Source organism: Sinocyclocheilus rhinocerous, unplaced genomic scaffold (assembly GCF_001515625.1).
Source record: "Sinocyclocheilus rhinocerous isolate Xijiao unplaced genomic scaffold, SAMN03320098_v1.1 scaffold1103, whole genome shotgun sequence".
Classification (NCBI taxonomy): Eukaryota; Metazoa; Chordata; class Actinopteri; order Cypriniformes; family Cyprinidae; genus Sinocyclocheilus; species Sinocyclocheilus rhinocerous.
In genome coordinates this window covers 305098-317944 of record NW_015641443.1, presented here as the reverse complement: position 1 = coordinate 317944, position 12847 = coordinate 305098, and the positions used below count along the sequence as shown (strand labels likewise).

At 35.0% G+C, this 12847-nt stretch overlaps 1 protein-coding gene across 1 annotated transcript in view; it reads right to left on the bottom strand.

Annotated features, from left to right (window-relative positions):
- The window catches only part of LOC107754942 (D(3) dopamine receptor-like), a 26016-nt gene extending 13795 nt beyond the window's left edge, over window positions 1-12221 (bottom strand). Inside the window, exons 1-6 of the mRNA XM_016571587.1 lie at window positions 12176-12221; window positions 11114-11414; window positions 8247-8359; window positions 6350-6486; window positions 3914-4107; window positions 1660-1731 (exon numbers count right to left, since the gene is read on the bottom strand). Coding sequence (XP_016427073.1) covers window positions 1660-1731; window positions 3914-4107; window positions 6350-6486; window positions 8247-8359; window positions 11114-11414; window positions 12176-12216 — 858 coding nt within the window. The 5' untranslated portion in view covers window positions 12217-12221. The remainder of the gene's footprint in view (window positions 1-1659; window positions 1732-3913; window positions 4108-6349; window positions 6487-8246; window positions 8360-11113; window positions 11415-12175) is intronic.
- Window positions 12222-12847: the final 626 nt, after the last annotated feature.

The following is a 12847-nucleotide window of genomic DNA, read 5'->3' as shown; positions in this document are numbered from 1 at the left end:
TAGTCCGAGTAGTCCGAGTAGATAGTGGATTATCTTTCTCAAATCAACAAAATAAACAGCAAAAAAAGTCTTTAAAAATATTAAAAATATTAAAACCTCTTTAAAACAAGAAAAATTGACGTTGGATATTAAAGCTTTTTTTAAATTAATTAATTAATTTTTTTTAATATATCTTAAATTTGATTTAAAGGATTTTTCTCACCCTAATGGTAAAATGTTTTTGTCTTGTTTTAAGCATATATGTAACAAAATGTTGTCACTTTTAGACGTTTTTTTCTGAATAGCTTATGAAATGTTATTTCTAAAGTAATATTTAATTATTATAAATTTAAAAAGAACAAAAAAATTTTATTCTATTATATGGTTATTATTATACATTTTAAATATAATAAACTTTTATATATTTTTTCTATATATACTGTACTCTATCATTCACAAGTTTAAACATTTATGACGTTTCAAAAGATTTCTATTTCAAATAAATTCAAATATGTATCCACTAAAGTGTTTAGCAGTACAACTGTTTTTAAGATTGATAATGATAAGAAATGTTTATTGAGCACCATATCAGCATATTAGAATGATTTCTGAAGGATCATGTGATACTGAAGACTGGAGAAATAGCTGCTGAAAATTCAGCTTTGCCATCACAGGAGTAAATTACATTTTAAAATATATTAAAATAATTATTTTAAATTTTAATATTGTTTAACAATATTACTGTTTTTACTGTATTTTTTGTAAATAATCAGCATTGGTGAGCATAAGAGATTTAAAAAAAATAACTTATCAACCTTAAACTTTTAAACTCTCCCGTTGCACCAAATATGTATCCACTAAAGTGTTTAGCAGTACAACTGTTTTTAAGATTGATAATGATAAGAAATGTTTATTGAGCACCATATCAGCATATTAGAATGATTTCTGAAGGATCATGTGATACTGAAGACTGGAGAAATAGCTGCTGAAAATTCAGCTTTGCCATCACAGGAGTAAATTACATTTTAAAATATATTAAAATAATTATTTTAAATTTTAATATTGTTTAACAATATTACTGTTTTTACTGTATTTTTTGTAAATAATCAGCATTGGTGAGCATAAGAGATTTTAAAAAAAAAACTTATCAACCTTAAACTTTTAAACTCTCCCGTTGCACAAATGCAAATATCTCTTTAATGCTTATCAATGATCTTATCAATCACATTGCATCTCCTCTTTTTGTCAATTAATCAATATCTCCCTTCTTTATATCACAGCTCTGATTCCTAGGCCTCAACTAACAGCTGCACATTTCCTGTGGCTCCCTACCAAAGCTTGTGAGTCCTAACTTTGATGTGCCTCCTGTGGAAACATTTTCGACAAACAGAGTGTGCCAGTGAAGGGAGTAAATCACCAGCCAGAGCAAGTTGGGGGCTATACATCAGAGCCACAAATTTTCAGTTCACAGCTTACAGCCGCGGGGATAAGTCTGTGGAGGCACGGCAACAGAAACACACTTGCTATGCTAAAACAGGAGGGAGATTGCTGCCAGCAATCTCAAAATACCTTGTAAGATTTCTTCACAGGCTCTGTTGCTCCGAGAAGCCTCATTTCATACAAGATTAGAGTAGTCACACATTTCTGTACACACATGCAGACACACAATGGTATACGCACATTTATCACATTGATCCTGATGGGGGAAAGGTCTCTTTTCTCTTTGTGAGTGTCGTCTTGTAAACACGTCTCCTGTGGAGAAATGTTAAAGAGTCAGCATGTGGAAAACAAAGGCAATGCAAAAGCATGTAAAATAAATTTGGGGAGAAGAGAAAAAGACAGGAAAAGATGCCAGGATCAAGGCAGGGAAATTGAAGTAGGCCGCTATTGAAAAAAAAAATCAGATTTTCAATGGATGCCAATAGTGGACTGTGTCGTTTTACTGAAGCCCAATATATGACTGGAATGGATCATCTATCTCACTTAAATAGAATTATCATTAAGAACCTTAATAACCTTAATTGAACAGAATTAACATTAATCAGGCAAATCTGTGTCTTCATCATCTATTATGACTCTAAGGCTCCAGTTGTTCTCCATCCACATCTAAGACAGTTACTGAAACTCATCAAACCCCCAACATTATTATTTTATTATTTTATTTATTTTAAAACTGTAGTTTTAGTTACTTTTTAAGTGCTTTTTGTAGTTTTTATTAATTTGTCTATTAATTTTTTATTTTTTGTCATTTTTATTCATCTTTTTTTATTTCAGTTTGTTTCAGCAATTTTACTTACACTTATTTTAGTTATTTGCCAAGGCAAAATTTGTAAGTTAAAATTTTTTGTCTAATATTTTAGTTCAAAATTTTTCATACCTTTGAAAATATCACAAAAAACTAAAACCAAAAAACTACAGTAGAACAAATAAATAAGAAATGCTACATACATTATATAAAGTAATCAAATTTATAAAAACTATTATAAAAATATACACTTCACTGTGTAAATTAAATATATATATTTCTTATTATTAAAGTTTCAAAAGTCATTTAGTAAAGAGCAGTGAGAGATTTTCTCTTTTGTTGTTGTTTGATTAACATGAATGACAGACAGCAGGAATATTAGACTGCTGTCACTTTAAGAGCTTCCCGGATCCAATATACTGTTGCACATGTGTTTTCTTTCTCAGCTGTTTGCTTCCACTTATGACCTACTGTGTTTACGAGGATACTAGCAAAGACGGGTATTTTGGACACAAAGAAGTGTGTGTATTTAACCGTTCAAGTTCCTATAAAGCGGCAAAAACAACAAACCCCTCAGTTTAACATTCCCACGCTCTATGAGCACTGTCTTCACATGCGCACGCCTCTCTGACAGCGCTCAGAAACAGTCTCTCAGACAGCGCACGCATATAGCGAAATGAGTTCTTGGGTTATAATGGCTTAAAACGTGCAAACGTGTGCATTAATTTTCGTGACCACATAGCACAGCAGCGTCACAGAAGCATGTAACCGCGATAGAGACGATAGTCCTAAATCTCTACCGGTTAATCATGTCTACCCGTATATCGCCCACCCCTATTTTTTCTAATAAGTCCAGGGACGATTTTTTAATAACAATATCAGACCCCATTGATTTTCTTTGAAATCACACACAAAAAAAAGACATTTTAAAAAATATATCTTTTGTGTCACACAGAAAAAAGAAAGTCACACAAGTTTGGAATGACATGAAGGCGAGTAAATGATGACGGTTTTCATTTTTGAGTAAACCATTTCTTTAATAAAACCCCCAAAGCTGATTGTTTCATTTAAAATATGAACAGTACAAAACCCAGTTCTGTAAATCAATTTACAGCTCATATATGTAAGTCTGTGCTTGGACTTCATTTTCTTTATTCAAATTAGATAGAATGGGAAAAGGAGCCTTTTTAACAGGAAGAAAAATATTCAGGGCAGCCTACAAAGCCTTTTCTCCATATCAAATTTTGCTCCAGTTAGCTGGAACTAAATCTTGCAATAAAATTCCTAGGGCGCGTAGCTGAATGGCTTTTCTGGAACTTTTCCAAAGACCTGACTGTGCATCTCACTTTCACAGGAAGTCAATGATACAAAGGCTCTATCCACTGATAGGGAGAGTTGTTTCACTGAATAAAACAACCAAGTAATGTTTCCTAACAAAGACAGACTGGATTCCAGGCTTCTTTGAATTTAAGTGAAATGTAATACCGAGTTTCGATCCGAGATTGCCTGCTAATGATTCAAGTTGGAGCTTAGATGTGTTTCTAATCTATACTTACCACCGGTAACTGATACTTCTAGTCATAATGCACAGTTATTGGTGGATTACGTGTGTTGTAAGTAGAGCAGAGAATCCAAAACAGTTTGAGGAGATCATATGTGGAGGTGAAATGTGAGAATATCTACTCTTACCGCAGATGGTGGTAGAGATGATGGCTGAACTTTGCCACTGCCTTGACGGAAGGTGATTCTCTTCCGTCTCCTTCTGAGAAAGATGTAGATGCGCACGTAGACCAGAAGGGTCACTATGAACGGCAAGTAAAACGACACCACAGAGGAGTAGATAACAAAATCGGGATTTGAAATCGAGCACACTGTAGGGTCATCTGCAAAAACAAACACACAACATATTTGTCATACTTAATACATTTTGCCGGTGTTGTGATTCTTTTGTTTGCTGTAATAACACCAGTAAAATATTCCATTGTCTAACATAAAGTAATTAAGATCACAGATATGAGGTAATAAGTCAGTGTGGATGTATGTAATGATACCAGCTGTGTTGGAAGTATAATCAATACTCTTATCAGCAGTAATCTGCGATGTATAAAACTGTTTCTGCGGCAGCATAATTAGAGCCTCAAAGTCCTTCTCTCCCATCTGCAGTACATGCAGCCAAAGCAGAACAAATCGCATGCATATCTAGGAGGCTTGTGTGTGTGTGAGAGAGAGATGACATTCATTATATCTCACCGTGAAACTAATTAACTGATTACTCTAATTAAATGGATGGTTAATTTCTTCGCAAACGAATTTATCGACATCTGATAGAAGCTCACTGAAAGCTATAGCTATAAAATTAGCCTTCAAGATAAACACTCTAGTGCTTTATTGTATTTTGAAACTACATGGTTGAGGAAGCTACTTGTAGATTATCAAACTATACATCATGTAAAGTAGTTGATTTACAGTCAAGCTACGCTTTTGATAGATAGTTAGATATACTACAAACTTCTAAAGACAAGTTGTTAACTTCATTAAAGCTTAAAAACTGAAATTTGTGTTTATTGGTTTTTGGTCAATGGATATTATTAAAAAACAAACTCTGAAGATTTATTTTATATTTTTGAGAAACGTCTCATCCTCACTAACAGTATTGGGGGTAACCCATTACAAGTAACGTAGTACTTGTAGTACAAGTAGTAGTACAAGTTACGTAATCAGATTACTTTTTTCAAGTAACTAGTAAAGTAACACTTTACTTTTTAATTTGCAAAAAAATACCTTTTCAAACATTTGTGTTTCTTTTTTTTTGCTGACATTAATTTACATTTCCTTCAGCCTGAGGCTTATTTGTTTCACTTTTGGTGTGAAAGGGCTTTTACATTGGCTAAAAATATAACTTTTTTATATTAAAAACAAACAAGCAAGCCCAGCCCAGATTTTAAAAGTGACATAATGCATTACTTTACATAAAAAGTAACTTAAGTAACGTAATTAGTAACTTATGGGAGTAACGCAGTATTGTAATGCATTACTTTTAAAAGTAACTTCCCTCAACACTGCTCACTAAGATTGAATTTCTTTGATCAGAAATCAAATAAAAACAGTAAAATTGTGACCTATTATTATAATTGAAATAACTGTTTTCTATTTTAATATTTTTTAAAAAGCATATTAGAAAATTCAGTTACTGAAAATTAAACTTTGCATTCACACAATTAAATTACATTTGAAAATATATTCAAATAGAAAGCAGTTCATTTGAATTGTAATAATATTTCCCCAATTGTATTTATTTCACTGTATTTTTGATCAAATAAATTCAGCCTTGGTGAGCATAAAGGACTTCTTTCAAAAACATTAAAAATCTTAATTATTCCAATCTTTTGAATCTTATTTAAGTATACTACTATAAGTTGACATTAACAACATTGACTAATTAACTGTTCGCAAGCTTATGCATTTGAAGTGTATAGTCTCTCTTTTCTAAAAAAATTGACAAAAATATTGATGACTCATCTATGATGACTCATGTACAATGCAGATTTTTGTCCAATCAAATGCTCTCAATAATGAGAATGTCCCGCCCCCAATACCAGCTACAGTGCTACACCTTTAGGTGATGTAATTCATGTTTAGTATCTTTTTATTTTAGTTGGCCCCAAAACAACAGCATTAAACTGAAACAGTTGTAACAATAGGATTGAACCAAATATTTTTTTTACAAAAATGCCTCACAATGAATTCAATGCCAGGTCTGAAATGAATCAGTGAATCTGTGATTTACTGTCCTGCTATTAAAGCCTTGCTGCTTTTATATATTACTCCCCAATACTGATTCTAAAACATCTCTTGATTAAATTTATCACTCTTATTTCCAAACCCATTTGATTTTTACAAGATTTAATGGCAGCACTTCAATTTCACACCAGTGGACAATAGTGCTGGTTCTCAACTTATTTTGGTTCAGGAAGCAGATTGTATTGGTCATACTAACTATGCATGGTCATATGGTTATTTGCATGTATTTGCATTTTATTTAGCATTATTTTCCCCTGTAGAACACCTATGACCCGTTTTTGAGTCACAACCCACTAGTTGAGCTAGAGAAACACAGAAGCTCACCTGTAGTGTTGAATCCAAACAGAAGGGGGCAGGAGACTGCAAAAGCAAGGACCCAAACTGTCGCAATCATGACTGAAACCCTTTTGCGGGAGCTGTGAGTGGTGTTGTATAGCACTGGCATCACCACAGCCGTATACCTTCACAGACACAAGAATTAATCTCAGAAGAAATGGGAATGCTGATTTTAAAAAAAGGTCACACTCACTGAAGCATGAAAAGTATGAGTTATGAGATTAAACAAAATTTTTAAATGACGCCGCAAAGTAATTTTTGAATACCACCATTCGTTCTGATATGAAAAAAAAGGATCAAACTCAATTTAGAGTTAGCTTTCACTACAAAGCTTTTTTCCGCATCTGCCACGAAGTGTTAAAAAGAAAATATCTGATTACAAATGAACACTGAAGGATATTGAAAAATAATTTTATACACCAAAGAGGGATAAATTATGCTCGACTCTTTCAACAGAATGATGCACAAATGCAATTGTATTAGCTTTTCGTGAGCGTTTTTTATATCTACTGCTCTTATAAGTACAGAATACCACAGAGGAAAGAGAGAGGTGAACCAGGCCAGTCTGAAAGGCATAATCAACCTAAATATGTTCTGTTCTCTCCCCCCAGCTGAATATTTCCCTGCACTCCATCTCATACATTTTTGTCTTTTCTACGAATCGTTTTCTCTCAGCCCTTCTGTTTCGTCCTTTATGATCAGCATCTCACCCTTGCCCTCCTCCAACTAATTAAACTTCTATATGTTTTCGCACTCATGCCATGCAATCAAAATTAAAACAAGGACCCCTCCCAGCTCTATGTATGAAGGTGATAATGATGCACCTGTCACTTGCTGATACCATATGAAAGGAATATTTTGGGTTCAGTAAAGGTCATTCAACAGCATTTTTGGCGTAATGTTGAATAGTTTCGACTCATCCCTTGTTTTATTAAAAAAGAAGCAAAAAACTGAGGTTACAGTAAAAGTGCAGTCACATCGTTGTACGCAAATTTTTGTGGACAAAATCCAGTCATTTCAGTAGGAATCCATGTGAATGGGAATATCATGTGAATGTGAAAGATTTCCTCATGCAGATTTGGCATTGGGTTCAGTTGGTCATGCAAATTTGCCACACTGACCCTGTTTTATTTGATTTTAGTGAAATTTTGCTAATGTGATTATACCACAAGAACATTTTTGGAGGATTTAAAAGCAGAAATGTGAAGCTTATAATTTTACATTGTAAATTACATTAATTAAAACTTGTGCATTATTTGAGCTTAAATAATTTGTAAGTTATTTGTTAAGTTATTTGTTTTTGTTATGGTAACAAAAATTTAGAATTAGATAATTTTATACAGAAAAGCTTACACTTTTTTACACTCTTGTTAATATGCATATTTTTATATTTGTTGTTATGTTTTGTTTTGTGGCTTTACTATTGAAACTCTGATTATTTTATTGTTTACTGACTGGCCACATTTAATTCCATTTTAAGTGTCTGACGGTAACCCCCCTTTTTAAAGAAAAGGATCAAGTGGAAATTAATTTTGTGGTAACAATAAACATCATGCCACAAATGCAGTCGACTGAGTTTATTCTGAAAAAGATTCCAAAAAGGGGTTGTTGCAGTGATGCCAAGAACAATTTTTGGTTCCCCAAAAAACTTTGCGGTGAACTTCTTAAAAGAACCATTTTTTTTCTTTAGCGTGAAGAACATTTTAATAATCTAATGAACCTTTATTCGCTATAAAGAATCTTTTGTGGATGGATGTTAAAGGTTCTTCATGGATGCCAACAAAGAACCTTTAAAAATAAAGGCTGTGTGTAGTAAACCCAGAATAATCAATTCCTAAAAAAGAACTACAAAAAATCAAGCAGACTTTTATTACTAGCTCCCTACCTGTCGATGCTGATGGCACACAGGTTGAGTATGCTTGCAGTGCACATCATCACATCCAGGGTCACAAAAACATTGCAATATAAGCGACTGAAGAGCCAAGCTCCACCAACCACCTGCACAGGTACAACAGAGTCATATTAAGGGCCTAAATGCACAAAAAAATGAAAGACAATAGACAAAATATGTCCAACTGAGCAACTTATTTCTAGCCACACTGCCTCACCTATATGGGTTCTTCACTGTAAGGAAGGGGAGAACTCTTTTTGAGAGTCCCACCTTTTATCCCACACTCGCTTTGCTAATAATGAATGCCCTACGGGCAAACAGACCCTTGGTCCATCTCTCAGAGGGCCTACAACAATAACGTCCATTCGAGTGGCCAGGGAGGTGTAATAAGGCTCCGGCAGAGATGAATGAACTGCATGCTGCAGAATCAGACTGCTAGGTGTTGTGCATCATGACAGGAAGATCTTCTTTTCTCCTTTCCTGGCACTAATCAAAGAGCAGCACAATGCCTCCTGCAGCCACTCAAGAGACGTGCAGTCAAATTTAACCGAGTAGGAAGGCTGTCTCTAAATTAAGGTTTTTAACCGTTACCACCAAAACCAGGGAAGAGTGAAGGAAATTTGATATTATTACACAGTAAAAATTGTACTGTAGTTGTAACTTAATGCATTCAGGTTGATTGAGACATGTTATATAATATTTTTACATTTTAATGTAACAATATAATATTTTAAGATTTCTAACCAGATGTAATGTAACATTTGCCAATTAATTAAACATTTAATGTTAAAATCTTTTCAGGAGTTTTTCATTGATGGATGAAAGAATTTTATCCTTAACCAAAGTGAAAAGTAATTATTGATCATTTAGAGGACATTGAATGAAGTATGACTTGACTGCTCTCCAGTCTATGCAGGGATGAAAACCCGGAAGACTAACTCGCCATAGGTTCCCTCTAGATTTCCCTATGGGCATATACAATTTATGAGTAAAATAAGGTCTGTGGTAAACATAACTTGATGGTACTTGAACGTTTTGTTCTACAGTGTTAACGGCAGACATTCACACCCTGAACATTCTTATGTACATATTACAAACATATGGCTTTAAAACAATTATAACAGCTTCAAAATTTGTGCTTTTAATTTAAAATTAAAATTTAGCGTGTAATTTACATTCTAGAGCAAAATGTTGAAGTATCATCTTGGTACGACGTATACCACAGACCTTCATAAATTGAAAAACCCCATTATAAAGCCCCATAAGAAAATCTCTGGGTTTTGACGTCATCCCTGCAGCACTCTCTAATATTGCTTTTTACTGATTATTGCTGATTTAAGTCTCATTTCTTATGTCAGTGTCTAGTAATCAACTACTGATTGAAGAAAATGATTGGAAGTCTTAACTGATCACAGCACAAATCTGTGGATCCCTCGAGACATGAAGTGGTTGTTTTTGCGTTCCACATACAGATTTCGTATTGGTTTCAGTTGGTCATGCGAATTTGCCATGTTGACCAACAGAAAGCTGCTTGGTGTGAAAGAGGCTTCTTTGTGAGCTGTGCTTTATACATATCTAAACTATTGACAATAGACCTTGGACTTTTGTTTTGCAAAATTTCACCAATATGACTGTACCATAAGACACAAGTTGGGTAAAATTGGTCATGTGAATTTGCTGCATTGAGTAACAGAAAGCTGATTGGTTTGACAATGACTACATCAGTGTTTTTAATGTATAATCTGAGGGAATAATCAAAAGCACTCATCTAAACTGTCCACGCTTCCTCTCTCATATGTAGCATCCGAAAGTCTGATTCAGTCTAAAGAATCAGTTCATCCTAAACAGCCCTCTGTTTCATATGCAAAGTTGGAAGTCTGGTTCATTCTAGTGAGTTGACTCATCCTAAATGGTCATATCTCATATATAATGCTGGAAATCCAATTCATTCTAGTGAATTGGTTTGTTTGGAATCCGGATGATTCACCAATTTGAGTTCCTGTATGTTTTTTGTAGACACACTTTTGTAAATTGGTATGTTTTTGGTGTATTAAGTATAAATGTGCTTGTTCAAGACAGACACTGTTCCAATTCACCCAAACACAGCGGTCACGAATTAGTAGTACAAAACGAGGATTTGTAAAGAAAAATGTCGGAGGATTTCAATATAAGCCAAGAGGACACTGGTTTTCCTTTGCCGTAAACAAAACTTGTTTCTCGCGAGACTAGCATATTCTCACCTGAGTTTACGTTACGCCTACATCATCCGCTGGATGCCACTCTCTCGTGAACGCACGTAAGACAGTTAGCGGAAGTTAGAGATTAAGGTTTATAAAGTTGTAAATATGGATATTTTTCTTACACAAACGCATCGCTTCGCTTCGGGAGGCCTTTATTAACCCCCCGGAGCCGTGTGGACTTCTTTTATAATGGATTGGTTCAATTTTTTGGACTTCAAATTTTGGGCTACCGTCCACTCCCGTTATAAAGCTTGGAAGAGCCAGGATGTTTTTTAATATAACTCAGATTGTATTCGTCTGAAAGAAGAAAGTCATATACATCTATGGCTTGAGGGTAAGTAAATCATGGGGTAATTTTCATTTTTGGGTGAACTGACTCTTTAAAAAAAGAATCATTTTTTACTTAGACCTCAAGTAAAAGTTCAAAGAACATTTTAATCATCTAAAGACCTTTTTCAACTATAAAGAAGCTTTTATCCATTGGAAAGGTTTTATGTATCTTAATGAACCTCTTCATGGAACTGTCAATGCCAATAAAGAACCTTTTATTTTTGTATAGCAATAGTTGTCAATACAGAAATGCTCTGAACTATAGGCTACGATAGGTTATTGTCTACTCACTTCCAAATAGACCGCCCAGGGCATGACCAGTGAGGCAACCAAGAGATCAGCCACGGCCAAGCTGACCACCAGGTAATTGGTGGTGGTCTGGAGAGCTTTCTCTCTAAGCACAGCAATACACACCAGAACGTTCCCAAACACAATAGCCAGGATGAGTATGGAATAGAACATGGCATAGTAATTCCTCTTCACTTCTTCAAAGCCTGATATCAGGCTGTAGTTTCCCTCAGGAGTGAGAGAATGTTCTGAGTCATTCCACTGCCATTCACTGCTGCTAAACATTGCCATGAGTGAAGAAGATCTGGGGAGAGAGAAGAGTTTTTGACTGTGGGGATCAAAACACAAACATCAAGGGACAGAAGTTTTGACAACCATATACTGTAACATTTCTAGTGTGTCTGAAACCTTGTTTATATGCAGACGTCCCTGGATTTTATATTCTGCAAAGAGACTCGTAAAACACTTGACTGCTAGAGATATGACAAGTGTTCGGTGACTTCAGTTGACAACCTTTCTGATTCACAGTGCAGCTTTTATATCTTTGAAAATTCTATTCAGCAATAAAAAAATAAGGTATCATAAAATCTATTTTGCCGTTTGGTGATCCATGCTTGATTTGTCACATCAGAATACGTGATGTACACCTGTCTCCTCCAGTGCATTTTATGCAACCCTTTACATTTGGTTTATAATAAATTAATAAATAGATACATTAAGGCTAGTAATGCACACATTGATTCAAGTAAAAAAAAAACATATTTTAATAATGTCAGATGCATACAGCTCCGATAAACAAAGTATAATTCATTAATCTCAAAGTTTAACTAAATAACAAAAATCTTTAAGATGGATGATAACTGATGTTCTAAGATGCATTGCAGATCAAAAAGTTGCAATTTTTATTTCCCAGTGCTGATATAAAGTCACCCATTGATAATCTGCACAAATGCGCCCTAAAAGCCAGTGTGAATTTATGCATTTAACCAGTGTTTTCTGGATTGCATCGATTATCATTCTGTGCGTCATCCAAGCAGCAGATTACACAGTTTACAATGTGTCTACCTGTTAAGCTTCTCCAGCGTAGAACCGAGACATAACCACATCTGAACGCACTTTCTCTGAGATGAAAGTTATCGGTCCTGTCGCTCGTGGCGCGAGTCGTTGGTGCTGAGAAAGGGGCTCCATCCTCACCGCGCGGGGCGAGCACAGCGTATGTGAAATTTACTAATGCACAGCTCCAAAAAAAACTTCCACACGATGCCTTTGTGCATTGAATAACTCCGTGCAGCCAGTATACAAATGGTTTCGCACAGAGCTTGATTCGCTCGGGTGGTTACAGTCGTGAGACGAGCTTCACTCCCGTCTCCAAGAGGTCTTTTACGCACGACGCATCTTTGTTCTCATTAGTTCAGTGCTTGATGGTAGATCAAATATATATCGAGGTAAATCCAAGTAGGTGATATAATAAAATAACATATCAAAAAGCCCAAATGTAAATCATGTCATGGCTCTAAAGGTATTCGCGTTCCGCAGACGTTTGTTCACGCTCAGGCTGTGATCACCAACGACTGTCTGAAAATAGCTGTTACCTGTGACAGACCCAGCGGACCTATTAACAGCACAATAGCTACAACAAGTTGACCTGATAATAGCACGTTAAAATGCATGTCTTATTTAGAATGAAATGCGTAATATTGGGGGTACTGGACCGGGGCTAGTTGTCACGCCTTTTAC